Source organism: Xiphophorus maculatus, chromosome 19 (genome assembly GCF_002775205.1).
Source record: "Xiphophorus maculatus strain JP 163 A chromosome 19, X_maculatus-5.0-male, whole genome shotgun sequence".
In the NCBI taxonomy this organism is placed as follows: domain Eukaryota; kingdom Metazoa; phylum Chordata; class Actinopteri; order Cyprinodontiformes; family Poeciliidae; genus Xiphophorus; species Xiphophorus maculatus.
Window position 1 is genome coordinate 27,030,113 of NC_036461.1, and position 27,443 is coordinate 27,057,555.

The 27,443-nt window shown below is 40.4% G+C and overlaps 1 protein-coding gene across 3 annotated transcripts in view; it reads right to left on the bottom strand.

Moving 5' to 3' along the window:
• Positions 1–27,443, bottom strand: part of LOC102219109 — a 314,558-nt gene that overhangs the window by 72,758 nt on the left and 214,357 nt on the right. For all 3 annotated transcript variants that reach the window (XM_023352126.1, XM_023352127.1, XM_023352128.1), the window contains 13 exons: positions 26,059–26,286; positions 21,673–21,789; positions 21,215–21,541; positions 20,252–20,605; positions 19,863–20,041; positions 15,761–15,977; positions 15,594–15,692; positions 15,356–15,520; positions 8,028–8,375; positions 7,774–7,910; positions 6,276–6,405; positions 5,943–6,116; positions 233–5,779 (listed from right to left, as the gene is read on the bottom strand). In XM_023352126.1, coding sequence (XP_023207894.1) covers positions 233–5,779; positions 5,943–6,116; positions 6,276–6,405; positions 7,774–7,910; positions 8,028–8,375; positions 15,356–15,520; positions 15,594–15,692; positions 15,761–15,977; positions 19,863–20,041; positions 20,252–20,605; positions 21,215–21,541; positions 21,673–21,789; positions 26,059–26,286 — 8,022 coding nt within the window. The remainder of the gene's footprint in view (positions 1–232; positions 5,780–5,942; positions 6,117–6,275; positions 6,406–7,773; positions 7,911–8,027; positions 8,376–15,355; positions 15,521–15,593; positions 15,693–15,760; positions 15,978–19,862; positions 20,042–20,251; positions 20,606–21,214; positions 21,542–21,672; positions 21,790–26,058; positions 26,287–27,443) is intronic.

A 27,443-nucleotide genomic window follows, 5' to 3' on the forward strand; every position in this document is an offset into this window, starting at 1 on the left:
GTAATAAAGTGCTTCTCACTATATTTCTTAACCGTCCCAGTCGAGTGCTAATGAAGTTTTTAAGATTCCAACACAACACCTTATATAATATTTGATACATGACCCTGGAAGCTGCAAGTAGTCTGACTTCAATGACAATATTTCTTTCTTACCATGATAGTTTGTGTATTCTATTTGGGGTTAAGATTTGTGTTCCTTATACAAAACTGATGGCTATAATAGAATAACTTACCTTTGGCAAGTTCACAGTCTGAAGCTTTACTTCATCATCAAGAGTTTGAAGCTGTAGATCTGCACTGACTGTACTTTCTTCATTCTCTGTCACTTGTTCACCAATCTTTTCTTTTGCATCTGTTGAGTGTTTATACGTTTGGACCAAGCTAAGTTGAGACATGAACCGCTCTGTAAAGGTTTCTTGAACAGTTTCTTTAATTCTTTCAAACCCTTGTTGAACCTTTGCTATTGCTGCATCTTGGCTTTCTTTTATTGAGTCAGTCTTTATGCACGGCACCATTCCTAGCTGCTTTTCAGTGTCTGCAATTCGGACTTCAAAAGGGCTCACAAAAATTTCTGTATTTTCAATAAAGTTCTTATAAAAGGTCTCTGGTCCAACATCAGTGTCATGTATTACCAGTTTAGATGGTTGTTCTGCAACACTGGGATCTTTATCTACCTCAGGTAATGCACCATTCCCAGATTCTAGCTGCTTGTAATCTTGAATTTTTTCATTATCTATTTCAGGTTTCTTTGCATCAAAAGATACTTGCCGTTTTAAATCTACCATTAACATCTCTTCAGGGTAAACATCTACAGAAATTAGGTTTTGCTTTCCTATCCCTCGATGGCCCTGTATGCATGTTTCATTTGGATCAGTCTTTGGCATCTTTGCGATTGTAACCACTGATGTGGTTTTTTGCACCTTAGTATCTGGTTGTAAAATCAACAACCATTTTCCTTTTTCTGTAATAGAGTTGTCATTCAGTTTCTGGGACAGATCCCCACGTCTTTCCTCTACGGTTCTCCAGATGTCTTGCCTATTCATTACTTCTGTATTGAAATTACCTTGTTCAGAGGTCGTTTTGTCATCAAGTACAGTGTCCGCATCACATGAAGACAATGGTTGTGAGGAGTAATCCTGAGACACATTGGAGTCAGTTTGTTGTGATTCCGCTCTTATTCCATCTAGTTCTGGCTCCTCTACTTTGACAAACACGTTTTCCTGCCCATTAGCACTGGCTTGTTGGGCTTCTTGTTCTTCAGGTTCCTTGTGAGTTTTCTCTGACTCTTCGGATTTTTCTCCAAGGCTGTTAGAAAAATAATTTGGTGTTTCAGTTGCCATTTCAGGATGATCTTTCATGAAACTATGTCTTTTGCCAGGCCCAGCCTTTTCATTTTCTGTACTCAAAAGTTCTATCTTTGTCTCTTTTTCTCTGTGACCTATGTCTTTGTCATTTAAGCATATTTCAATGACTCTTGTTTCCTGTGGGTGTACTGACTCATAACCAAAAGAAGTGAGTTGAACAGAGCTAGCTTGACCGACACTACCTACAATTTGGCTACTACTGGCTTGATCTATCTCACTCATTGTAGATGTAGCTTCCTCTGGGTTGAGAGAAACTATATATGTTTCAGACTGGTTATGTGTTTGATCAGTATCTATGACTGTCTCTTTTTCTTCTTCCTTAGAGGTGGGATCACTCTCTTCTTGGCTGCTCTGCATATCTAGCTGTAGAATACAGACTTTGGTCAGTATTTGAGATCTCTCTAAGGTGACAGATTCTGCAGCACCCTTATGTGTTAGAAGAGTGGGACTTTTAACTGGAATACTACATTCCTTTGCCAGTCTAGTCTCAATCTGATGTATTTGGTCTTGCTCATAAAAGCTTATTTCTATAGGTTCTGTCATGTGTACCATTGCTGCTTCCAAACCAGGAGCCTTGATTTCAGCTGAGGTTTTCTCAATAATATCTTCCTGGATAATGCTTTCAACAGGCTCCTCAACTGTCTTATCTCCTGTGACACATGTGTTGTCAGTGACCTCAGGACTACTAGTGATATCTAGATCTAGAATGCAGTCAGGTTCCTTCTGAGCAAACCTTTCTTCCGTGATCTCTTTGACTTTGTGCACAGAACTTTCCTTAAGCTTCTCACATATTTCCTGTGATGCATTATGCTCAGACTCTTTTTGCTCACTCACAGTTCCTCTCAGTTTAAAATTGTCATTCTCTATTAAGTGTATTTCTGTGAGCTCAGTCCTTTCTTCTTGAGACAAAGCAAGTGTAGAAACAGCAGAGCTATGTCTGTTGGAAATATTTTTGCCTTGAGACTCTGCATCGGGTTGATTTAGCTCTATCTCACTTATCTGACTTAATGCGGCTGCAGGCACATCAAGAATCAAATATCTCTTCTCAATTTTCTCTGTGTTTTTCCACAAATTTAATATGTAATTATCTGTAATAGGTGGATCTAAAGATTCAGAGGAAAAAGAGAGTTGCACTTTGAAAGCAGTGTCCAGATCTCTTTCTGAAGACTGGGCAATTGTTTGTTGTGGACAACCTCTGCCTCTATGCTCAGACTCCTGACATGACTTTAATGGAATGGCTGAAATGTCTTCCTCATTCTCTTTAGCATGATGGCTTAATGCACAAGTGTCCAACTCGTGGCTAAGATAAATTGCTTTACCCATACATTTTTCCCTTGTATCAAGAATGACTGTAGCTACTTTCATGCCTTGTAGAGTCTCATCTTCCAGAATCTGAACTTTAGTTTCTTCAGCTATGTCACTGTGTTGTTGTACAATAGTTTGGTTGTCTATATTGCCATTTTCTGTCTTTGTTCCAGATGCCTTCATTTCATCAACATTTTTGGGGCTTTCTGACTTTTGTTTGGTTAATGAAATATGTGTTAGTCCCACTACAGAAGTTGAAAATGGTTCTCTGTCATCTTGTGTTCTTGAAGGTGCTTCTCCACATTTACTTTGGGTTTTATTTTTATCACTATTACTTAGATTCTGTGACTCAGTTTTGTCTGGACTTTGTTCATTTATAACTGAATCTATTAGTTCTGGTTGGTCTCTAAAATACATCAACTCAATAGTAGCTTCAGCTATCTGATGATCAGGAGCTTTCGTCACCAGTGTTTCCTCCTTGTAAAAAGTTTCTGGGGTAACAAGGAAACTTTTTGATGTTGTGGTTGTAAAGTACTCATATTCCTCCCGATCAGTAGTTAGTTTATCTGATGGCTGAGTTGAAGAATCTCTTTCTGTGTTAAGTTCCTTCCTTATTTCCTTCATCTCTAAAGCACCAGTTCCAACAGCCATAGTCTCTGGTTGTAAAGCTATGGAAACGTCTGTAGTATCAGAAGAAAGCAGGCACTGTACTTCAGAAACCACGTCCAAATCTCTTTCTGAAGATTGAGAAATAGTTTGATGAGGAGTCTCTTTGGCTTTGTGCTCAGACTCCTGCAGCCCGGTGTCGAATGTTTTGCATGGTATACTTGAACTGTATGAAATGTCTGCCTTAGAGCCATTAGCATGAGCTGAAGCACAGGTTTCTACTTTGTGGAAAGGACTATCTAATGACTGTAGTAATCTTCCACCTGTGTCTAGATCAACTGTGACCTTTTCCTTTTCTTGTTGATCCTGGTCTTGGAAATCACTCTTTTTTTCTGAGCTGATGTCTTCTGCTACAGTTTCATTGTCATTGCTGTTATTTTCTGCTGTGGTAAATTTAAGGCTGTTATGCTTTTCTATAAGATGTGTTGTATCTACATCAGTAACACATAGTAACTCTGGACCTGCTGAAGGCTCAACCCTTGTTACATCTTTTCTTGTTTGTCTAAGCTTAGTTCCTGCCAAATTAAAATCTGTTTCCTCTGTGTATGGTGGCATTGAGCTCTCAGAATCATACTTTTCATTTGATGGAACCTGATTAGTCAAGTGTTCTAGAGGAAGCTTTTGACATTCTGACTTTCTTTTGTTTTGTATAAGCTTAACTGACTCCACTACTAGTACTTCAGCCTGTCTTTCATTTCCCCCTGATCTGATCTGATCATTTTCCATTCCCTGTGCCTTCTCCTTGCTAAAATGTTCTTGATAACTTACAAGACAGTTGGACCTTGTGGTTAGGATGGGCTCATGTTCTTCTTGATCAGTAGCTTTTTCACTTCCAATTTCTTTTTTTGTTTCGTTAGACTCCAGCTTGTAGATTCCCATAGTGGCAGGCTGGACAGATGCTGAAACGTCACTACATGTTGATTTTCTCCTAATCGGTATGACTGCTATTTCTGTTAAAATGGTCTCTGTTTCTTCTGAAGGATTCTGTCCTTCAGGCCACATTAATTTATCCTGTACAGGTTTTGCAATGGTGTCTTGCAAAGGTTTTGATGTTCCTGAGATACATTTAGTTGATGAAAATTTACCTTTGTCCTTAAGAGAAGAGTCAGTTGATTCTATGAACTGATCTGAAGATCCTTGAGCCATAGATTCATTATTATTTTGTTCAAACTGTAAAGACGTATTACTTTCAGCCTCATCCATCTGTACAAAGGCTTGTACAACACACAGTTCTGTTTTCTCTGATTTTCTTTTGGGTGACAAAAAAGGACTGTCTATAAAGGTTTCTGTGGCAAAGTTTGATTCTTGCTGGGTATCATCAGGATCTACACTTGGTGTTATATTGGCAGAGTAATATAACTCCAACTGAACTTCAAGGTTCAACTTCCGACGACTTGATATAAGTTCAGTTTCTTCTACAAAAGCCCGTTGTTGCTCTTTAGAACTCTGTAAAGACTTGTCACTGTTTGGATGGGTATGGCTTTCTGCCAATGTTTTGGAGATATGCTCTATTGGTGTTTCTTGACCTTTTAATCTTCTTTTGGCTGGAGAAGGTTTATCTTTCTCTTCATCAGTGGTTTCCTTTGTTTCTGATTCTCTGAGCAAATCTGAAGATTCCAAGCTGACAAGTGTTTTATTATCTTCAGGGTCAACTTTTGTACTCCAATTATCAAAAGCAACTTCCCTGCAAGTTGCAGCAGGGACGGCAGTCTTTGACTTTCTTCTGATTGGTATAAGTTTTGATTCTTCCCCATGGCTGACTTCAGTTAGCTCTGCTTGTACCATTTGTTGTTCAAGATATTTAGAGGGACATTTTGGACTCGTTGGTTTTTGTCTGGGAGGTCGAACCTCTTTTTGTCTTAAAAGAGTTGGATCAGGGTACCTTTGAACAAACTGTGGACACACAACACTTGCATTTTTTTCAACAGTAGTAACCCCAGATGGTGCAATTTTAAAATATTCCTGGTTCTGTTGCAATTTAGCATCACTTGTTTTTGAGAGTAATATTTGACTCCTGGCCTCAATGTTACTTGGTTCAAACTTGGTTTCAGGCTCACTTCTACTAATAACACTGCAGTGAGTTTTTGTAGCTTTCCTCATGTCAGACTCCACCTCTGTATGGACAAGTTCTTTTTCAGTCTCTAAGCACTTTGAATTTCTTCTGGATGGAATCAGTGAAATTTCTTCACATGTAGCACTTTTTGAAACTTCCAAGACTGGTTTCAAACAGGGTTTCAGAATTTGAGTCTGCATTTCCTCAACTTGAACCAATAATTCATCCATAACAGATGTGGATGTTTTGGGTAAGGATGCACTTTGCTTCTCATGGAAACTCTTGTTCTTACGAGGTGGTGCCACAACAGTACTCTTTGTTTCCACCAGTTTTACATGAGACATATCCAAGGACTGAGTATCAGGCAGTTGTTCGCCTCTCTGTTCAATTTCCTTCAATAAAACAGAGAAAACTGAAATAAGGTTTTTGTATTAGAATTAAGTTACTTTATTTAAGTAAGAAACACCATGTTTCTTAGTCTTACTTTTGTAAGATCATGTTTCATTCTTGATCTTACAAAACATTGATTTAGAAACAATTCTATGATGTAGTTACCTTCAAGCTCTGATTTAAAGAGTTCTTGTGTGCATCTACATGTTCAAGAGTCTCTAAGCACTCTTTCTTAAACTTCTGAAACAAGTCTTGTGTCAGGCAGGCTGTTAGAAATTGTTGATGAGAAAGTGCTTCATGCAGATTGTGTTGCAGATTTTCAACTTCGTCTGTGGCCATCTGAGACCAAGAGGGGAAAAAAAAACATTAACTTTTGCTCACATATCTGTGTAATATATTTTATGTCATATATTTTATGATAGCATAGATGAAGAAGCAGAATATTAGCAATAATTTAACAGTAAAATATGTGACGTGATTGAGAGACAAGGAGAAAACCTGCACAGAAGAAACTAAGTCTGAAGGGTTGCTGTGGGTCCACTGTTGCATAATAGAAATAGAGTCCCTCAGATAATGAGCTGTGTCTGTAGAACAGGCCCCTTGGTGGTCACTTAGCCTAAACTCCAAACTGTCAATGCAGAGAAAGAAAATGTAGTGCAGTTGTTATCAATTGATCTTGTAATCGTTCAAACATTCAATACAAATAAGTGTCTGTGCAACTCAGGAAAAAAAGTAGGTTCAATAAATAACATGGTGGGGGAATACTTTTTTGATTCCATTTAATTAGAAATCAGAGTCAATGAGTGTAGCATGTTTCCGCTGTTTCTGGCACCAGGTATAACAGAAATGGGTGTGTGTGTATATATATATATATACTGTATATATAAATGATCAGGTTCCCTTATTCTAAAACTATAATGTTTGCTGATGGAGACTTTTTTGCTAGGGCTGGGGTTAAGGGTTAGGGTTAATATAATATTTTTTGCTGATATATTTTTTAATATATATATATTATATATATATAAAGTTTCCATCAGCAAACATTATAGTTTTAGAATAAGGGAACCTGATCATTTTTCATAGAACACCATCAGTCTCTGACTTCTCCTCCAAGGATGACACCTTTAATTTGGTCCTGCAGTGTAACAAGGACCAAAGTATTCTATTCTTTTTTTGATCAGGCTCTAATGAACCACAATAAATAATAAATTCAGGCTGCATCATTCAGCAGGTCTGACCTGCAAAAAATAGGATTTATAAACCAGGCAGTAGCTTCTGGCATTACTCCTAATGAATCTTGGTGTACACTTCGTAGCCAAATGTATTCAGTTCATTAGGATCATTTGGTTTGTGTGCTGCAGCCATTGATGATCAGTCTAGAGAATTTTTCAGGACATCGGGTTTGACTCTCCAGTGTCACCAAAGCTCCAGCTTCCTCACAGACAGTGGGGATTTTTTTCCAAGGATTATCAGATAGTTTATCAAGTCCATTTTGCTCAGCAGGTTTCTAGTGCCAGAGGAAACAAAGCAGCCCCAGAGGATCAGTGAGCTACCACCAAGCTTAAATGTAGGCAGGATGTCTTTTCAATGTATGTAATTAAGTACTCTGGGTACTCCAGCTAAGTTGTGATCACACCCAATGTCTTAACAATTTCAAGAGTGATGAATCCTGCTAAAATACTTTTTACCATTTTGGACTTTTCAGAGTCACTTAAGTCTCTTTTTCAGCTCATTTTGCCTGATTAAAAGAAGCTGTCTGATAATTCTACAGACCTTGATATAGTGTTGATCTCCTTAGCTCTCACTCTCCCTCATTAAACAAATAAACATCAGATATGTTTACATTCAATAAGCATTCAGGTTTATACAGCTTAGTGTTGGAAAATATGCATAAAAATGATGATATGGTCAAAACTCAAACTTGCCTAATAATTGTGCACATTGTGAATGGCAGCTCTGTTGAAATGTCAGGAAAAGGTGTTTGTAATAATGGTACCTGGTATGTTGCTGGCATAAAGATTCAACCAAACTGATAATTTCTGCAGGTAACTCGTTGGTATATGTTGCAGATTTTACTTCTTGGTACAGGTCATGAACTTTGACACCCAAATCCAGCAGTGAGTTCTCACAGTTCTGACAGAAAAATGAAAAGCTACATTACTCAACAGTTGGCACAGTGGGAGAGAAACAATTATTTCAGAAGGTGCATTTTTTTCAGCAAAACTTTTTTATAGAAAATTCAGACAATACCTGAAGGCTGAGCCAGTGCTGCTGAAGCTGAGCTATGTTGTTCTGTGGTTCACTGTAACTAAATGCCTGGTCCAGAGAGCGCAGTTCCCACTGCAGGGCAGCCGCTCTCTCCTTTAACTCCTGGGATATTTGGGCCAGTTCACAGTCCATCTCCTCTAACTGCCTCTCACAGGTTGTCAGGCACTTCCTCACTTCATGCTCGGATTTGGCACACTGTTCATGGAGGTAGCAAACCTCCAGTGTGATAGCATCTTGACCTCCAGGAGTACAGAGGCTCAACAAGCAGTCTTTGGCAGAATCCAGTTCCATCATGTCTCTCTGCTCCCTATCAACTGTCTGGAGCAAAGCCTAGAAAAAGACAAAAATGTTAGACCAGGAGGCCTGGACTAAGGTTGCGCATAGGGATAGGTACCGAATTCTTTTATACTTTTATAAGTACCAACCAAATTCTTTCAGTACTACAAAGAACCTAATCACATAAAAACAAACAGTACGTTTCGGTACCTAAACGCATCATCGTGATAGTATGGAGGAAGATTGGGGGATTTTCCATATTTGTCCTGAATGCAGCATAGCACACAAAGGGGCGTAATGACGTCAGCTAGTTCAGTAAACTACAGTCATATGAAAAAGTTTGGGCACCCTTATTATTTTATCTCGAAATATTTGGATGTTTGCAACAGCTATTTCAGTTTGATACAACCAATAACTTTTGGACACAGTAATATTTCAGTATTTAAATGAGGTTTATTGGACTAAAAGAAAAATATGGGCACCTCAACAGAAAAGTGACATTAATATTTAGTAGATCCTCCTTTTGCAAAAAATAACAGCCTCTAGACGCTTCTTATAGCTTTTAATGAGTTCCTGGATCCTAGTTGAAGGTATTTTTGACCATTCCTCTTTGTAAAATAATTCCAGTTCAGTTAGGTTTGATGGTCGCCGAGCATGGACAGCCCGCTTCAAACCATCCCACAGATGTTCAATGATATTCAGGTCTGGGAATTGAGATGGCCATTCCAGAACATTGTAATTGTTCCTCTGCATGAATGCCTCAGTAGATTTGGAGTGGTGTTTTGGATCATTGTCTTGCTGGAATATCCATCCCCGGCGTAACTTCAACTTTGTAACTGATTCTTGAATATTGTTCTCAAGAATCTGCTGATATTGTATGGAATCCATGCGACCCTCAACTTTAACAAGATTCCCCGTGCCGGCATTGGCCACACAGCCCCAAAGCATGATGGAAGTTCCACCAAATTTTACAGTGGGTAGCAAGTGTTTTTCTTAGAATGCTGTGTTTTTCACCTCCATGCATAACACCTTTTTTTATGACCAAACAACTCAATCTTTGTTTCATCACTCCACAGGACTTTATTCCAAAATGAAGCTGGCTTGTCTAAATGTGCTTTTGCAGACCTCAAGCGACTGTTTGTGGCGTGCTGGCAGAAAAGGCTTCTGTCGCATCACTCCCCCATACAGCTTCTCCTCATGCAAAGTGCACTGAATTGTTGAGCGATGCACAGTGACACCATCTGCAGCAAGACGATGCTGCAGGTCTTTGGAGGTGGCCTGTGGGGAGTCCTTGACAGTTCTCACCATTCTTCTTCTCTGCCTCTGATATTTTTCTTGGCCTGCCACTTCTGGGCTTAACAAGTACTGTCCCTGTGGTCTTCCACTTCCTTACTATGTTCTTCGCAGTGGAAACTGATAGTTTAAATCATTGAGACAACTTTTTGTATCCTTCCCCTATACAACTATGTTGGACTATCTTTATTTTGAGACCATTTGAGAGTTCTTTTGAGGTGCTCATGATGCCACTCTTCAGAGGAGATTCAAATAGGAGAACAACTTGCAATAGGCCACCTTAAATACCTTTTTCATGGTTGGCTACACCTGGCTATGAAGTTCAAATCATAATAAAGTTACTTAATCAATATTGTGTTTCAGTAAGTCAGTGAAAAGTAGTTAAGGGTATTCAAATCAATAAAATGATAAGAGTACCCAAATTTTTGCACCTGTCAAATTTTGTTTTAATACATATTGCACATTTTCTGTTAGCCCAATAAACCTCATTTCAATACTGAAATATTACTGTATCCATCAGTTACTAGATATATCACACTGAAATAGCTATTGCAAACACCCAAATATTTAGAAATAAAAACAAAAATTAAGATTAATAGGGGAGCCCAAACTTTTTCACATGACTGTAAGTAAGCATAGCCGTTAGAAAACGCTCAAATGAATGGCTCCACTTTTCAAAATGCGATGCAAATTATGCTCTTTGCAATATTTGTGACGTGAGGTACAAGGCCAGTGTTGAAAGCATGCATAACTTGAGAAAACACCTGGCTAAACACAAGATTTTTCTAAAGAGTGCACAACTTTCGACAGCCTCAGACCTACAACTCCTGCATTAGCCTCTGCTAGCACACCTGCATCTATCACCGACTCTTCTTCTGTAGCCGGCAACATGGACGGACAAATGTTTACTACATTTGGTTATGGCAACAACAACATTTACCATGCAACTGGGGGGATTTAATAAATAGGAATACATGGAGCTGGATTTGAATTTGTTCGATGAGACAAAACACTCCGTTAGTTGCTCTGAAGAGTTTTCACTTTAAAGAAATTTGTCAAACATCTGTGAATATAAAGAGTTGGATGTTGTCTTGATATATTTGTTAAATGTTATATAAGAAAATATTTTTTTATGAAAAACAACACACAAAAGTTCCAAAAATTGGTACCATCGAGTACCATCACTGATGGTACCGGATATCAATACCAAATCAATTCAAGTGTCAAAGGTACGCATCCCTAGATGCACATAGGTGAAATTCTGTAAGAGCAGTTGTGAATATGGGCTTCTTGTGTTTATGTTTGATGAAAAAGGTTGTTTCTGTCAGTTTCCTCCTGTGACCCCAGTGGAGTTGTCCAAACTCATTTCAGGCATGCAAAGCTCCACTTGTGCTCTGGACCTCATTCCATCCATGTTTGTAAATAACTGTCTCCCTGTCATTTCTCCACTTATCAGTGGCATCATCATCGTCACCCTCCTTCAGCTCTGGTTCAGTCCCCCAAACCCTCAAACTCGCTGCTATGACACCCATCCTCAAACAGCCCGGACTAAACCCTGACACGATCTGACCAACATCCCCTTTCTGTCTAAAATACTGGAAATGCTGTTGCCAATCAAATGAAAACCCACCTTACTTCCATGACTTGCATGAACCATTTCATTCTGACTTCCGTTCACTTCACAGCACAGAAATAGCCCTACTAAAAGTCACCATTGATCTCCTTTTCTCAAACTCTGGACATCTCAACATTCTTGTCCTCTTAGACCTCACCATCAGTCACACCATTTTTCTCTCCAATATAGAATGCTCCCTCAACATCACCGACATCGCTGTCTCCTATTTACAGTCATATCTCACAAACAGACAACAATTTAACAACAGCTCCTCCACTGCTCTTCTATCACGGTGTAACAGAAGAGCAGAACTGTTAGAAATATTTAGTATGTTATCTTATGTTTGCTGTGTTTGTGGTGTGAAGTTGTTTTGTTGCGCAACAGCTCCCATTGTTATGTGAGTTCACCAGTTCCTGCATTGTAGCTACAGAAGGAAACAAACAAGAACTGAACTCAACCGCCTGCAGAAGGAAGCAAACAGGAACTGAACTCTGCACTTTGCACTACGTCAGCCCGTAGGTCCAACACGCCTGTGACTCAAGGGAACAGAAGAACAGAAGAAGCAGCAACACTACATAATTAACTCAAGATAACAGAATAAGCTATGTGACTAGGGACCACCGTAAGAAAATATAAAGAAAGGGTGTGGTAGCACGTGCTTCAGAACAGTGGGAGATTGTAACTGAAGCACGCTCCTGTCTGTTCTCCTTGCCACAAGTAAATCTAAAACTTTCTTGTCTTTCTCCTATTTGTGTGGTGTTTGAATGTTTTAGGTTGTTTGAACCTGATAAGAACTGCCTTCTTTCATCTAAAAAATATTACTTCTCCATCCATCACTCCCCTTCTTGGCTATACCTACTCCTGTGACCACACCACCCCAGTTCTCCAGAAGCTCCTTCCCTGTCTCTCAGCACATCCATTTCAAAGCCTTCCATAATCAAGCCCCATGCTACCTAACCAACTTGCTCCCCCATTACACTCCTTCACACAGCCTCCACTCCTCATGTCTCTATCACTAACAACCAAGCATCAGACCTGAAGTGATAGAGCGTTCTCCATAGCTGCTCCCATCCTATGGCACTCCCTCTACAAACACATCCGTGACTGTTCAGACCTATCCACATTCAGATCATTTCTCAAAACACACCTTTTTAGAACAGCTTTTAAGGTATAATTTAACGTCCTCTTTTATGTTTCATATTTTGTTTGATGTACTTGAGTCCTCCGTTTGTAATTTTGCTTGATTCCTGTAGTGTCCTTGAGTTTTAAGAAAAGCGCTACATAAATAAAATCTATTATTGCTATTATTATTCTTATTATTATTGATGTTATTAGGCATAATAGGTCATCAGTATTACATGGCCAAAGATTATACAACTTCAATGATCAGACGTGAAATAATGTATTGCAAACAGTTTTATTCACTTTCAGTGTTTATGGCAGCAATGGCATATTCACTGTATTTTTGACACAAAATAATAAGCTACTTCCTGTCAGTATAGTCATATCCATCAATGATGCTATGAAAGACTGGAGCTCGCATCACTCAATTTGTCAATCTGATTAGTAGATTAGTCTCTAGAAAGACAGACTAATCTACTAATTAGTCTCTTTAATTAGACTAATTAGTAGATTAGTCTAATCTACTGTTTCACGTTCCTGTTCTGGATGTGAAACAGAACAGGAAACTGAGAGAATGTTTATTAGTGGAAAGAAACAAATGCACAAAGACTAACAACAGGCTCCTTAGGTTGAAACGTGAGGTGAACGTAACTATAACCTGTTGTCAAGTGCAATATGATCACTTTATTGCGTGCTTATAAATTGTAATGCTCCAGGCCTGTGGAGAAGATTTTTGTGAAAGTTTAGAGGTACGGACATGGAGGTCTCACATTGGGTTTAAGCCGTTAAACCAAAGGTAATAATTTGAGTTTGTTGCAGATTATATGTTAGCATGTTTACTCCAAGAAAAAAAGCTTGGAATCCTTTTGTTCTCATTTTAGATGAAAAAACCTCTAAATGCTTTTCTAGCGTGTATAGAAACTCCAAGATATGGACAGCAGAAGACTGATTAGATAAAATATCTGAAACATTTCATGCACGAATGTCAGAATGTGTGGTAAAGATACATTTGTAGCAGGGATGCCCAAATTTTTTGAGACCAAGATCTACTTTCTCTCTCACCAGCCGACTGAGATCTACCTCATAAGACGAAGACATAAAAATTGTAAATTAAACTTTATTGACTTATTTTATATGTGATTATACATCAGTTATAGCAGAAATAATAAAGTGATAGAAAACCTAATGCAGTTTCTTCCTCAGTGAGATTCTGACACTGGGAGGAAGTTACTGGTTGCAAACCTGAGGCCAGCAGGTGTCAGTCAGGTATGGTAGATCTGAAATTTGATTTGATGACCTCAATATGAGAAACTAGAGATTAAAAGGAGGAACCAAATAGCACTGTTAAGGTAAAGGCAAATCTTCTGAAGTTGGGAAATAATTAATTTAATTTCATATAATTATCATGGTAGAAGCCATTTGTTTGTTAAAATTTTATGAAATATATTTGTTTAATTTGATGTTTGTTGTCGCAAAAAGTCAATGAATTTCATATGAGCCTGTAAAGAAACTTTGAGGTAGGGATTTTTTTTTACTATTTTTTTTCTTCAACATCTCTTTGATTATGTGTTAGTTGTTATTATTATTATTATTATTACTAATAATAATAAAATTTTTGAAATATTTGACCTGTCACGTATCTATGGGCCCTTTTTGGCCTACTCATTTCAGGCACATTTGGCACTTTCAAAAAAGAGGTGAGTAATTACTCAGTAGCACATATCTGAACTATGTTTTGGTCATGTCTGTCTGGCTATGTACGAATATTTGTACCACATGCCTGAAAAGTTACTACTTTGCAAAGGAACTGTACCCAGACACAGGACACATTTATTGTTTTGTACCCGGCTTAAAACTTTAAAGGTTCACTGTTATGAAAAATTTACTTTTCGCATGTTTGTGTCCTTCCATTTGGTTATCTAATGCTTCTAGAAATAGTCAAAAACAAACAAACAAAAAAACACCTACTGTTCTTTGGGAATAAGTAAATGTCCTACTGGTATCTGCAATACAACCTGTTTCAAAAACCTGCAAATTGTTGTGTCACAATTTTGTTACATAGCACACCCAAGCCATACCCAGACCTGACAACAAAAGTGGGGCTCCACCCACTTCAGTATAAAATAATGCTAAGTTTGCTCTACCAGATTTACCCTGAATAACGGCTTCTGTAAAAGGAAAATGCTGTGTTGTCAGCTGCAATAGAGCACGTGTCCATGCTTTTTCTCTCAGTCACGGAGAACAAAGCAGTGTGGCTTCATTTTATTTTATTTTTTTTGCAATATCCCTGAAATATGGCCAAAGAAAATTGTAGTCCTCTGAAAACTAGAAACAGCCCACAGCACAATTTGCCAAAATACTTGGATTAAAGGAAGGTTCACTTCATACTGTTCAACACTAATCTACAGATGATGGTGATGTAAGTACATAATGATGTTTTGTTGTTTGGCTTGAACCTGATCTATCACTTAGCAATAAGATAATGCTGAACGACAGCCTCTACTAGTTCTGTGTCTCACCTTAAGTTACCTACAATATCTGTTCATTTACTGTCAGAATTGTAGTAAACTAAAAGTGACAGTACTTTGACAAGATGCAGTGTTTGTGAAAACATGCCGGACAGTCGGATGTTACCTGAGGTTTTATTTTGTTTTTTTGTTTATATGTGTTTCTCCTCTAACATTGGAGGAGAAGTCATATAGAGTATGACTGAAGTGATTCGGGACTGGGTCTAGTGTATGAGGAAGAAACATTAAAACTCTTAACACTGGCTCTTCACATAAAATATATTTAAATGTATGTTAGTATTCTGGAGACACATGCAAACAAACTTACAAACTAAAAAAAGGACTAAACACGTACGTCACTGCAAAGTCATTTGGCCAACACTGTTCAGTCTTTTAGTGCCAAAAATTAAAGTCTAAGAGATGTAGTTCTTATTCCAAACGTGACCCATTGATGACTAAGTATTCCAACTTAAACTGTGAAGATTAAATGTGTTAACCTTTAGGGTGTTGACAGAATTGTAAAGGCCAGATCTGTCTGTAGGTGGGGGTCCCAGGCCTTTAACCTGTTCTCTCAGCCAGTCCTGAGCTGCTTCATGCTGTTCAATAAGCAGAGTGCACTGCCGCTCCATCACAATACCTTGCTCCAAGTTTGCTACCACATCCTGAGAACAGAAATTCATGTTTAGACTGAAACAGCAGCTGCAGTCACATTTCTCTTATTTTTATTATGCTCACAGTTAGCTGTTTTAGCAGGGCAGGAATGGCCTCCTCCATGGCTGTCCAGGAAGGTTCAATCCAAACTTGGTCTTGTGTGATTTCATACAGCTCCTCAGCCTTCAAGAAGCAGACATATTTAGAATTGTTCTCTAATAACTAAAATATTTTAAATTCTTTGTGTTTACCTGCGAACGCACATCTGAGAATACAGGGGCTAAGGTTGTGCTCTGCTCCAGGAGGGTCTGGGCCTGCTCTACCACCTGTCTTCGCTCTCCCAAGCCTGGCCACGTGAATATCTGTGGAAGGCTGGATGCCTGCTTCTGGATCTCAGACAGTAGGGCCTCAGCCTGGTCCTGATTAAACTTGCAAGAAAGCAGGCGGTCCATAAAACCTTGCAGCTGACTGCAGGGTGGTAGGTGGTAGATAAGAGAACGTCAGAAATCAGGATCAAATATGATCAAGCAAGAAGAATTGAAAAATTCTCCAATTTTCATGAAACATTCCAAGTAACGTTTCAGGAACAAAACCATGTGGTGACCAAGATTAACTGATCTACAGTTTGATGGGCCCTGACCAGGAACTCACAATCTGGATCTGTAAATGTTGGCAATTTTTTGGATACGCCTTACCCAGAGAGGGTCTGGGCCGTTTTTATAACACTGACAGTTCTAATGACACTAATACTAATTTTGCTTAAAACAGAATTGGGAAGTGACCACTTACAGCACATATGCTAGAAAATCTGGTTTAATTATGTTCCTTAATGCTCTATTTTCTTTTTCAAAAAGAAATCAGAATTTAAACTTTGGTTTTGTATTTTTTTTAGGTTTTGCTCTGAGCTTTAAGACACCAATTCATGTGGCAGCCCTCTCCTTGGGTTGCCACCTTATCTTGGTGGAGGGGTTTGAGTGCCCCAGTGATCCTAAGAGCTATGCTGTCTAGGGCTTCATGCCCCTGGTAGGGTCACCCAAGGCAGACAGGTCCTAGGTGAGGGACCAGACAAAGTGCATCCTGAAGGCCCCGATGATGATTAAAAACATTGGACTTGGCGTTCCCTTGCCCAGACGCCGGTCTCCGGGGCCCCACTCTGGAGCCAGGCCTGGAGGGGGGGCACGACGGTGAGCGTCAGGTGGCCGGGCTTTTTCCCATGGCGCTCGGCTGGGCTTAGCCCGAAGAAGAAACATGGGTCCCCCTTCCCATGGGCCCACCACCCGTGAGAAGGGCCAAAGGGGTCAGGTGCATTGTGTGATGGGTGGCGGCCAAGGGAGGGGACCCTGGTGGTTTGATCCTCAGTTGCAGAAGCTGGCTCTTGGGACGTGGAAGGTCACCTCTCTGGTGGGGACGGAGCCGGAGCTAGTGTGTGAGGTTGAGAGGTTCCGGCTAGAAGTAGTCAGTCTCACTTCGATGCATGGCTCTGGCACCAGTCTCCTTGAGAGGGGCTGGACATACTTCCACTCTGGAGTTGCCCACGGTGAGAGGCGTCAGACAGGAGTGGGCATACTTGTTGCCCCCCATCTCGGTGCCTGTACATTAGGATTTACCCCGGTGAACGAGAAGGTAGTCTCCCTCCACCTACGGGTTGGGGGACGGGTCCTGACTGTCGTTTGGGGGACATTGAGTCTGAGTGGACCATGTTCCGTGCCTCCATTGTCGAGGCGGCCTATCAAACCTGTGGCCGCAAGGTTGTCAGTGCCTGTCGAGGCGGCAACCCTTGAACCCGTTGGTGGACACCGTTGGCTAGGGATGCTGTCAGACAAAAGAAGGAGTCCTATCAGGTCTTCTTGGCATGTGGGACTCTGAAAGCAGCTGATGGGTACTGGCGGGCAAAGCGACATGCGGCTCGGGTGGTTGCTGAGGCAAAATCTCAGGCGTGGGAGGAGTTTGGAGAGGCCATGGAGAAAGAGTTCTGTATGGTTTCGAGGCAATTCTGGTCCACCATCCAGCGTCTCAGGAGGGGGAAGCAGTGCGGCACCAACACTGTTTATACAGTAGTGGGGATGGTGTGCTGCTGACCTAACTCGGGACGTTGTGGGCCGGTGGGCAGATTACATTGAAGACCTCCTCAATCCCACCAATATGCCTTCCATTGAGAAAACTGATCCTGGGGACTCTGGGTTGGGCTCTCCAATCTCTGGGGAGGAGGTTGCCGAGGTGGTTAAAAAGCTCCTCGGTGGCAGGGCCCTGGGGGTGGATGAGATCTGCCCGGAGTTCCTTAAAGCTCTGGATGTTGTAGGGTTGTGTTGGCTAACGCGACTCTGCAATATCGCATGGACATCGGGGGCAGTTCCCCTGGATTGGCAGACTGGGGTGGTGGTCCCCCTGTTCAAAAACGGGGACCGAAGGGTGTGCTCCAATTATAGGGGGGTCACACTCTTAAGCCTCCCTGGCAAGGTCTATTCAGGGGTCCTGAAGAGGAGGGTCCATCGGTTAGTCGAAGCTCGGATTCAGGAAGAGCAGTGTGGTTTTCGTCCTGTCGCGGAACACTGGACCAGCTGTACACCCTCAGCAGGGTTCTGGAGGGCGCATGGGAGTTTGCCCAACTGGTCTACTTGTGTTTTGTGTAATTGGAGAAGGCGTTCGACCGTGTCCGTCAGGGAGCCCCGTGGGGGGTCCTCCGGGAGTATGAGGTACTGACACCGGTCCCTGTATGACCGGTGTCAGAGTCTGGTCCGCATTGCTGGCAGTAAGTCAGGCTTGTTTCTGGTGAGAGTTGGACTCCAGCAGGGTTGCCCTTTGTCACCAATTCTGTTCATTACTTTTATGGACAGAATTTCTAGGCGCAGCCAAGGTGTTGAGGGGATTTGTTTTGGTGGCCTTAGGATCGCATCTCTGCTTTTCGCAGATGATGTGGTCCTGTTGGCTTCATCAGGCCATGATCTGCAGCTCTTGCTGGAGCGGTTTGCAGCTGAGTGTGAAGCGCCCAGGATGGGGATCAGTGCCTCCAAATCCGAAGCCATGGTCTTGAGTCGGAAAAGGGTAGAGTGCCGTCTCTGGGTCAGGGGGGCTGTCCTGCCCCAAGTGGAGGAGTTCAAGTATCTCGGGATCTTGTTCACGAACGGGGGAAGAAGGGAGTGGGAGATCGACAGGCGGATTGGCACAGCGTCTGCCGTCAAGCAGGCGCTGTACCGGTCTGTCGTGGTGAAGAGAGAGCTGAGCCAAAAAGCGAAGCTCTCGATTTACCGGTCGATCTACGTCTCTCCCCCCCCCCCCCCCGGCCTCATCTATGGTCATGAGCTTTGGGTCATGACCGAAAGCACAAGATCGCGGATACAAGCGGCCGAAATGGGTTTTCTCCTTAGGGTGTCTGGGCTCTCCCTTAGAGATAGGGTGAGAAGCTCAGTCATCCGGGAGGGACTCAGAGTAGAGCCACTGCTCCTTCACGTCGAGAGGAGCCAGTTGAGGTGGCTCGGGCATCTGGTTAGGATGCCTCCTGGACGCCTCCCTGGTGAGGTGTTCTGGGCATGTACCACCGGGAGGAGGCCCCGGGGAAGACCCAGGACACGCTGGAGGGACTATGTCTCTCGGCTGGCTTGGGAACGCCTCGAGATTCTCCCGGAGGAGTTGGAACAAGTGGCTGGGAGAGGGAAGTCTGGGCCTCCCTTCTGAAGCTGCTACCCCCGTGACCTGACTCCGGATAAGCGGAAGAAGATGGATGGATGGATGAATATACACAAAATGTTAATTTAGGTTTGGTTTTAGTTTGTTTCATTTTTTATTTTGATTTTATTTTTGTGGTCTGGTTCTGCTAGTTGTTGTTTTCTTAAGTTTCACTTGTTAATTCAGTCATTATCCAGAGCCAGCTTCCCTTCGTTCAATGCAGCCTAATGTTTTTGCTCAGTAAATAGTCTGACTTTTCCCTTGTCTAGTAATCATCTTCCCAGCATTTAAAGCTCCTTATTTCCTCAGCTCTGTGTGAGACCCACCTGCGATGCTCAACATTGTTTGCCTGCCACTATTGCCATTGTTTCATGTGTTTAGATTATGTTACTTTACTTTCAGTTTGTATGTTTTCAGTATATTTCATTACTTAACTTCTTCAAAAATCATCTTACTGCCTGTGTTTGTGACCTTCACACCAACTTGAAACTATCACAAAAGTATTAAAACCAGAGATAAGATTTAGAATAGAGCCTCTCTGCTGAGGTAAGATGAGGTCTAAATTTCAGAATAGGACCACTGTCTTCAGTACCATGTTTCCTTGATTTTATCAATACACCAGCACATCACAAAAATCAAAAAGGATTTTGTTGAAATTATGTTACAATTATTCTAAAACATGCTTTGTACCTGTGGGTCTCTTCAGCAGTTTGCAAAACTGCCCTCCACTGTATCTCTACATCCTGGACAATCTGCTGAGCCTCCATCCTCTTATCTTCTGGCAGGCCTGCATAGTCACAGAGACTCTGTGCTCGCCTCTTCAGCTCCATCACTTGACTTTCACCATTTGACTTAAAGCTCAAGATGACCTACATGCAAAGTTTGTGCTGATATACATAAATCATTGTAAAACCACAGACATTCATATCTGAGATGGTCCCAATAAACATTTTCAGCTAATGAAAAACTATTTGAGTAATTATCTTTATGTGGTAAACGTTGTGACTGAAAAATGAATGTGAAAGAAAATGTTCATTGCAGCATGATTTGTTTAAAAAATGTTCTTATGAATATCATACCTGTGCAGTTTTCATTCTTTCCTCTAGCTGAGCCTTGCTGCCCTGCATCCCACCTTGCATACATTCAGCTTCTTTATCCAGGCCTTCAATCCAACTTTTAGTGTTATCTGCATGGTTTCGGAAGGCCCCCATTTCTCTGGAGAGTGAGTAGTGGACCTCAGCTTTCAGCAGAGTGTTTTCAGCAGTCTGCAGGACTTTCCTCCAAAGTTCTTCTGAGTTTTGTGCTGCCTTCTGGGCCTTTTGCTGTGCATACACTGAAAATTCTTGTCTGCCTTCCTGCTCAGACAAACTCTGGCTATGTCTTGTCAGTTCAGACAGCTTTGAGTCTCCCTCAGGCTTGAGGCTCAGGATGTTCTAATGATAAAACACATTTTCAACGCAAGGAGTTTAAATTAGTATACATGTTTTAATAAAGCACACAGACAAAGGAAAAAGAACACTTTCATTGTGAGTGTGTGTGTACATAATTGTATTGGAAATTATTGGAATTTTCAGATAAATTAAATTTGGACCTTGAGTAGGCCAAACTAACCCATAAATTTGACCTGACTCTGCTGCTTCTTTTTTTTTGCAAAACTCTCAAAACTTACAGTTACAGTTATGCACAGTTACTCTTCTTACTATAACTGTGCATGCATATTGTAGCAGTACATTTACTTGAGGTGTCAATCATGTCTCCTTATTTGCCTTACAAAAGTCCACTTTATGTTTAGAATGGTCCTGATTGATACCACTCACAGCTTTCTGTAGACATTCAAAATTCACTGACATAGGAATCATTCCAACTCACTCAAAATATGAAGCAGCACTTGTCAAACAATAACAATTGAATGTTAAGGAACTGGTTCAGGGAAAGCAATAGAAGTAGAAATGATGGATGATTTTAAATATCCCTTTTTTAAAATTATCTTTAAAAAGTAAGTAGTTTGAAAAAGTATTTTTCTTCTAGAACTTTATACATACCTGAGACATTTTTATCACTTGTTCTAGATCAGTCTCATTATCCAGAGACATAAGATCCTTCTGCTTTCCTTTTAGCCAGTTGCCAATGCTTTCATTCAGGGCTTCAAAGTTCCTGATCTGAAGATCCAGAGCACACTGCCTTTCAGCTTCACTCATTGCTTGTTTAGCATTTTTTAGCAGCCTTGCCCACTGTTCCTCACTGTCTTGTAATCTTTGCGCAAGGTCTTGCTTTTTCTGTTTGCCAAGATCCTGTGAACAAACACTCTGACAAAGACTCCTGAGCTTCTGGACTCTGTAATCACCTTCAGCCTTGGAACTCATTATGGCCTAGAAATAAGAGGAGAAGTGTCACCACAAAGACCATTAGAAATAAATGAAATATTTTTTTAAGAATTTGTTTTTATACTCCATTGGTTTACATGTATTAAATGTATGTGGGAGAACAATTGATAGCTGACCTCTGCTACATGAAGTCTGTCCCCAGGTTTAGTTTGGTTGACCAGGGACACCATTTGTTGTTGGAGCCCCTCAATCCAGTAATCGGTGTTACTTTGATGGGTATCCAATTCTCTCATCTAAAAAAATAAAAAGGATTATTTTTGAAAAAGTCATCTGAAACAACAGCACTTCATACGGATTGGTGTGGACATATCTGTATCCAACGTCTATTTTAAACTATTTTCCACTGTGAGCACTGAACATTACAAGCCAGTTTATTCAGACAGCAAAAAAAAATACACAAGATAAAGTGCTTTATACATCACCAGACAGATAGAACAGACAGAACACCAAAGACCTTTATGTACGGTATTTGCTTAAAAAGTAATTAAGACTTAAAAGCATTGCATTACAGAAACGCCTTTTAAAATGCTAATTTAAATCCAAATCTAATATTTAATTTCAGACTTTTACAGACAAATTTGTTTCTTCCAATTTTTCTGTAAGCAAACATGTTTTCCAACCAGAGTTAAAAGAACCAACAGTTTGGACAAATATGACCTCAACAGCCTGGCTCAGTATGAAGACTTGGAAAGGAACATACAGACTGTATGTGTTCAAAACACTGGGGGGGTTGAGGGGGCATGTTCTACATGATTCATACTTGATAAGAACCTCACAAATGTATTTTATCCCAAGACTATTGTCGCGTAGTGTTGTGAGATCTTTCCAGGTACACGCAGAAAACAGAGCATAAGGGCCTGAAAGAAATAGAGTGCCTTGCAGTTTGATTTAAGTATAATTAAGGATAAATATGTATGTGCACATTTAAACACTGAATGATTTTCTGAAATGTATTTTTGTATCTTAATTTGTAATGATTATAAAAACATGATGATTATGGTTGCTACTTAATAATAGATTACAGAAATGTGTTGATTTACAATCATGCTTGATAATTAACAATGGATTACAGAACTGTGTTGATTTAAAATCATACTCAAAGTTATGATGAATGTAAATGATAAGATGATTGTGTTAATGATTTATAATGAATTAACAGAAATGTGATGATTTAAAAAGATGAAGTTAAAGTGATGGGTGAGGTCCTGTTCTCAGGCTGTGTCGCAATAGGCAAGCCGAGTAGAGCAGGGGAGCAGGGGAGTTTCAAGGAGTACGATTACGAAAGACGCCAGATGGCTTGCAAAAAGAGGAAGTTCACATGATGTTTAACGCTGTAAGTTACGCAAGGGCTGACAGTTGGGGAAGGTTGGGACTTTCCATAGACTCATCGAACGTTCAAGAAGTCACGTACACCGCCTCCCCATACACAACCATGGGCTGAGATAGTATAAAAGATGGCAGAAAGAGGAACAAACTGTTCTTAGTCAGCGGCACTGAAGACGAGTCAACAGGAGGACGCAGAGAAAAGATCAGCAGAGGACCGCACTTTGGAGCTATGGGGAAATTGAGACTTCGCGCCGCCAAAAAGGGACAAGATCTTTCAGCCCCCAGCCCTGGCTCCTGATTCTACCGCCGACTCTGCCTCAACCCAATGATCTCAAACTCACTGCAACAGACTTGGAGGAAAGACAAAGGTCCCGGAGGGATAAAGAATTGGGCGTTCAAAGAATAATGACCCGTTCTGCTTTGATTCTGTTCTAAAGAGGATTTTGCCACACAAGGAGCAAAGACTCTGACCAAGGAATTGAAGATTTCTGTTGCCGGGATCAACTGCCATCTGGGTATGAGTTGAACTGCTCCCCAAAAGCCTGTCTCAGTTTATTAGTGACACAGGCCAGGGAAAGGAGTTAGAATAATATGGTTGGTTTATGTTGATTTTATTGTTCTAAATTAGTACTGTAATCTCTAATAATTAATTTGTATGTCACTTATCCCTGCTAAAGCTTGCTTAATAAATATACTTTTTAAAATTCTGTAGAAGTTGGTGGACATTGAAATTAATTGAGTCATTGATTATTTTAGTTTCTCCAATTAAAGTAAAATTAGTGTGCATGATTCTAGTAATGTGGTGGCTTCGGACTTTCCTTTAGTGAGTATAAAAATAACGACCCTGGGACTTGGATCTAAGTCACTAAATCTAATCTAGCCGTTTCCAAGTGCAGGTTATTTTAGAGAGAGGGCTACCGTTAACAGAAGTGGTTATTGGAGCTATGCAACTGTGAGGGCTACTCAGCTGATTGTTTCTTAACTGTAGAGGGTTGTAACTTCTGGATCGAAGGTAGTTAGAGCTAGACGAGCCTCTCTCGCCACCAGTTTAAAAAGATTATCTCTCATAGACCTCCTGTAGGGTAAGACCCAGGTCTTAGAGATATTCCGGACCTGTTAGACAGAGAACTGGACAGTAGTCAACCCAGAGGAGTGGGCGGAGCTGACTATTGCAAACTTCATTCAAAGTACCACATTTGGCTCTCACTGACAGATGCCTGATTACAATTGAATCATTTAGTTCACAAAGAGGCATCGCCTCAGTCATTAAATTCCAGGAAAGAAATATGTAGACAAAAAATACATAGCGCTGACCAAAGTAGACCTCATGTCTATCTTGGTTGTACAGTTGGAGATAGAGTCACAAGAAACTGCTAAAAGTCTGCGAGGCCACATTTTGACTTCACGTGTCCTAACTGCTGAGTTCATCACCCAACCAGATTTTCTGTCGGATCACATACTGAAACAGATCAAGTTTGCTTGGATCTTGGGGAAAGGTGAATAGTGACCTTGGGAAAGCTGACCTTGGACTAGAGACGTGACAAGTCATACTCAATATCATAAGAAAAGGCTGAGTCAGTTGTGGGGATCAACTGGCTCCACTGGAAGAGGTATACCTATTCACGTAAAATTGAACGATACCATGCTTCGGTATCTATCATTGTGACAGTATGGAAGAAAGGGGGTACAGAAAAGTCTCTTGCAGTCATGATCTATATAAGACAAGAACTAGGTCATTTTGGATTGAAATTCTGATTTTTCCTGTTTATATTGAATGCCTTCATAAGACTTTTAAAGAGAGCTAAATGACAGTAATGATCTTGGTTTGTTACACAAAAATATTGTTTAAAGTACAGTGTAAAATATGGAAATGATAGAGGTCACAACCTCAAACATACAAATCTGAGTACAGAAGTAAATTGTACTACATGTTTCAAAGATGTCCTGCACTAGTCACTTCCACAGAGCTCAAAAGTTTTCTGTATGTCTGTGATTGAGGTTTTTACTATGCTTAAATAAGCTAAGTCTAATTGTTATGTTCTTACTAAAAACACATGTGAAAGAGTTGCTTCAAGTAGCTATAACAGTACAAACTCAAAGACACTTGTAAAAATTAAACACTGTTAGTGTCTCACTAAAGCCCTATGGACAAAGGAAAAAACTTAGTCCATAAGGCTTTATACCACATTGCCGTTTCAGCAGGCAATGTGGTATAAAGCTAATCTTGAAATTGCTGTGTGGCTCTTTAAGATAACAATTAGCTTAATTTAGCTCTTAATGCTTAACTGATTCGCCACCCCTGGTTCAAGCCCAACAGAAAGTAGGCCATTGTGGACCAAAGTTGCCATTTTGACTTTTTCTATCTTTTTTACACAAGTTGTATATGAGCACATTCCTCCTACAGCTTTTGAGATGCAGAATCACTCAGCAAAGTCTTGAGGCATTGACAATCAAATGTTATCAAAATCTTTTTTATGCATGTGGGCGTGGCCAAGCCTCAAAATCTGATGATTTGCCATGAAACATCAAGGTGCTAATATTATGACATGTTATGTGTGTCATAACAAATCAGCACTGATCATATTTACATGGTGATATGGTGACATCACCATAGCCCCACTCGTTGAACAGGATGCCACCCGTTTTGCTGCTGGTTGCCTTACTTTTACGCTTTGATTCAGACAGATCTAAACCTATGTCTAAATGATACAGAAAAACAAAATTATGAATCCTTCTCCCAAAGCTGGTTGCTGGCTGGAGCATATGGGTGTGGCAGAATGATGAATTTCTATCCCTCGCAGTATACACAGCAAGTTATCGCCAATCCTTCACCACAAACAGGAAGTGACAATATCTCCTGTCTGGACTGCAGGGTCGGATTTCAGGACAACTTTTAAGATTTCCTGCAGAAATCTTACTGAACTAAAGATGATTTGGAAGATTCAGCAAATGCGCCACATAGATGGATGCAGAAATGGCACGAGAGGTCTAGAAAGATAGATAACAATAAAGTTCAGTGTACATACAGACTTTCATCTGTCTTTACCATCAGACTGATGTTACAGATTTTCAAGGCTTCTCCTCAGCAGTTTGTAGATCACTAAGAAACACACCTTCTAAGAAAAAATTAATCATGGTTTAAAAAGAGAGATTAAATTTGAACACAATCATCTCACCTCCAAAATCCTCCTTTCGACATCCTGAGCTATCTCAGCTGCTGCTGCAGCTTCGACCTGCTGAGCAACTTGGAGGATTTTCCGCCACTGTTTCTCCATGTCTTTAACAGTCTGCTGAGCCTGGAGTTTCTGTCCTTCATCAGCACCCTGGTGGTCACACAGAGTTTGGCCTCGTCTCCTTAGGTTGTTGACCTTAAAGTCACCATCAGGTCTGGAACTCAAGATGGCCTTTAAAAAGGAATGAACTTGTTTGACTATTTTCCTTTTTTATAAATGAACAACGTACTTCAGATTTTTATTTGATAAAATGTTGAAAAGTGTGCCTCATTTTCCTTCTACTTTGCTCCAATACTTCACATTCCTTGGTTTTTCACTTTAAAACACATTGAGAGTTTTTGGGTTTAATGTAATAAAATGTAAAAGGTCTTAAGGGTTATAAATACTTTTGCAGAGCTCTCTAAATGACATTTTATAACATTAGTTATCCATCTATATCCATTTAAACCACAGTTAATCATACATGCCACTTCCAGAAACAGAATGCTACAGCATAGACACATGGACAAAATTGTTGGTACCGCTTGTTCAATGAAAAAAAAAACAAACAAACACAATGGTCACAGAAATAACTGTATTCTGACAAAGGTCTGAATAATTAAAGTCAGACACTGTTTTTCAAACATGCTTCAAAAGAATTATTTTAAAAATCAAACTTATGAAACAGACCTGGAAAAAAATCATGGTAACCCTGAAAATAATGTGACCAAAGGGACATGTTAAATCAAGGCGTGTCCACTAATTAGTATCACAGGTGTCTACATTCTTGTAATCAGTCAGTGGGCTTACATATGGGGCTACAGGTAGTCACTGTGCTGTTTGGTGACATGGTGTGTACCATATTCAACATGGACCAGAAGAAGTGAAGGAAAGAGTTGTCAGAGGAGATTAGAAAGACAATAATAGGCAAGCATGTTACAGGTAAAGGTTTTAAGACCATCTCCAAGCAGCTTCATGTTCCTGTGACTACATTTGCACATATTATTCAGAAATTTAAGATCCATGGGACCATAGTCAACCTCCCGGGATGTGGCCGCAGGAGGAAAATTGATGACAAAACAAAGAGATGGGTAATACGAACCGTAACAAAAGAGCCCAGAAAAACTTCTAAAGCGATCAAAGGTGAACTTCAAGCTCAAGGAACATCAGTGTCAGATCGCACCATCCAATACTGTTTGAGCCAAAGTGGACTAAATGAGAGACAACCAAGGAGTACACTATTGTTAAAAATAAATCATAAAAAAGTCAGACTGGAATTTGCCAAACTACATGTTGACAAGCCACAAAGCTTCTGGAATTATGTCCTATGGATAGAGGAGACAAATGCA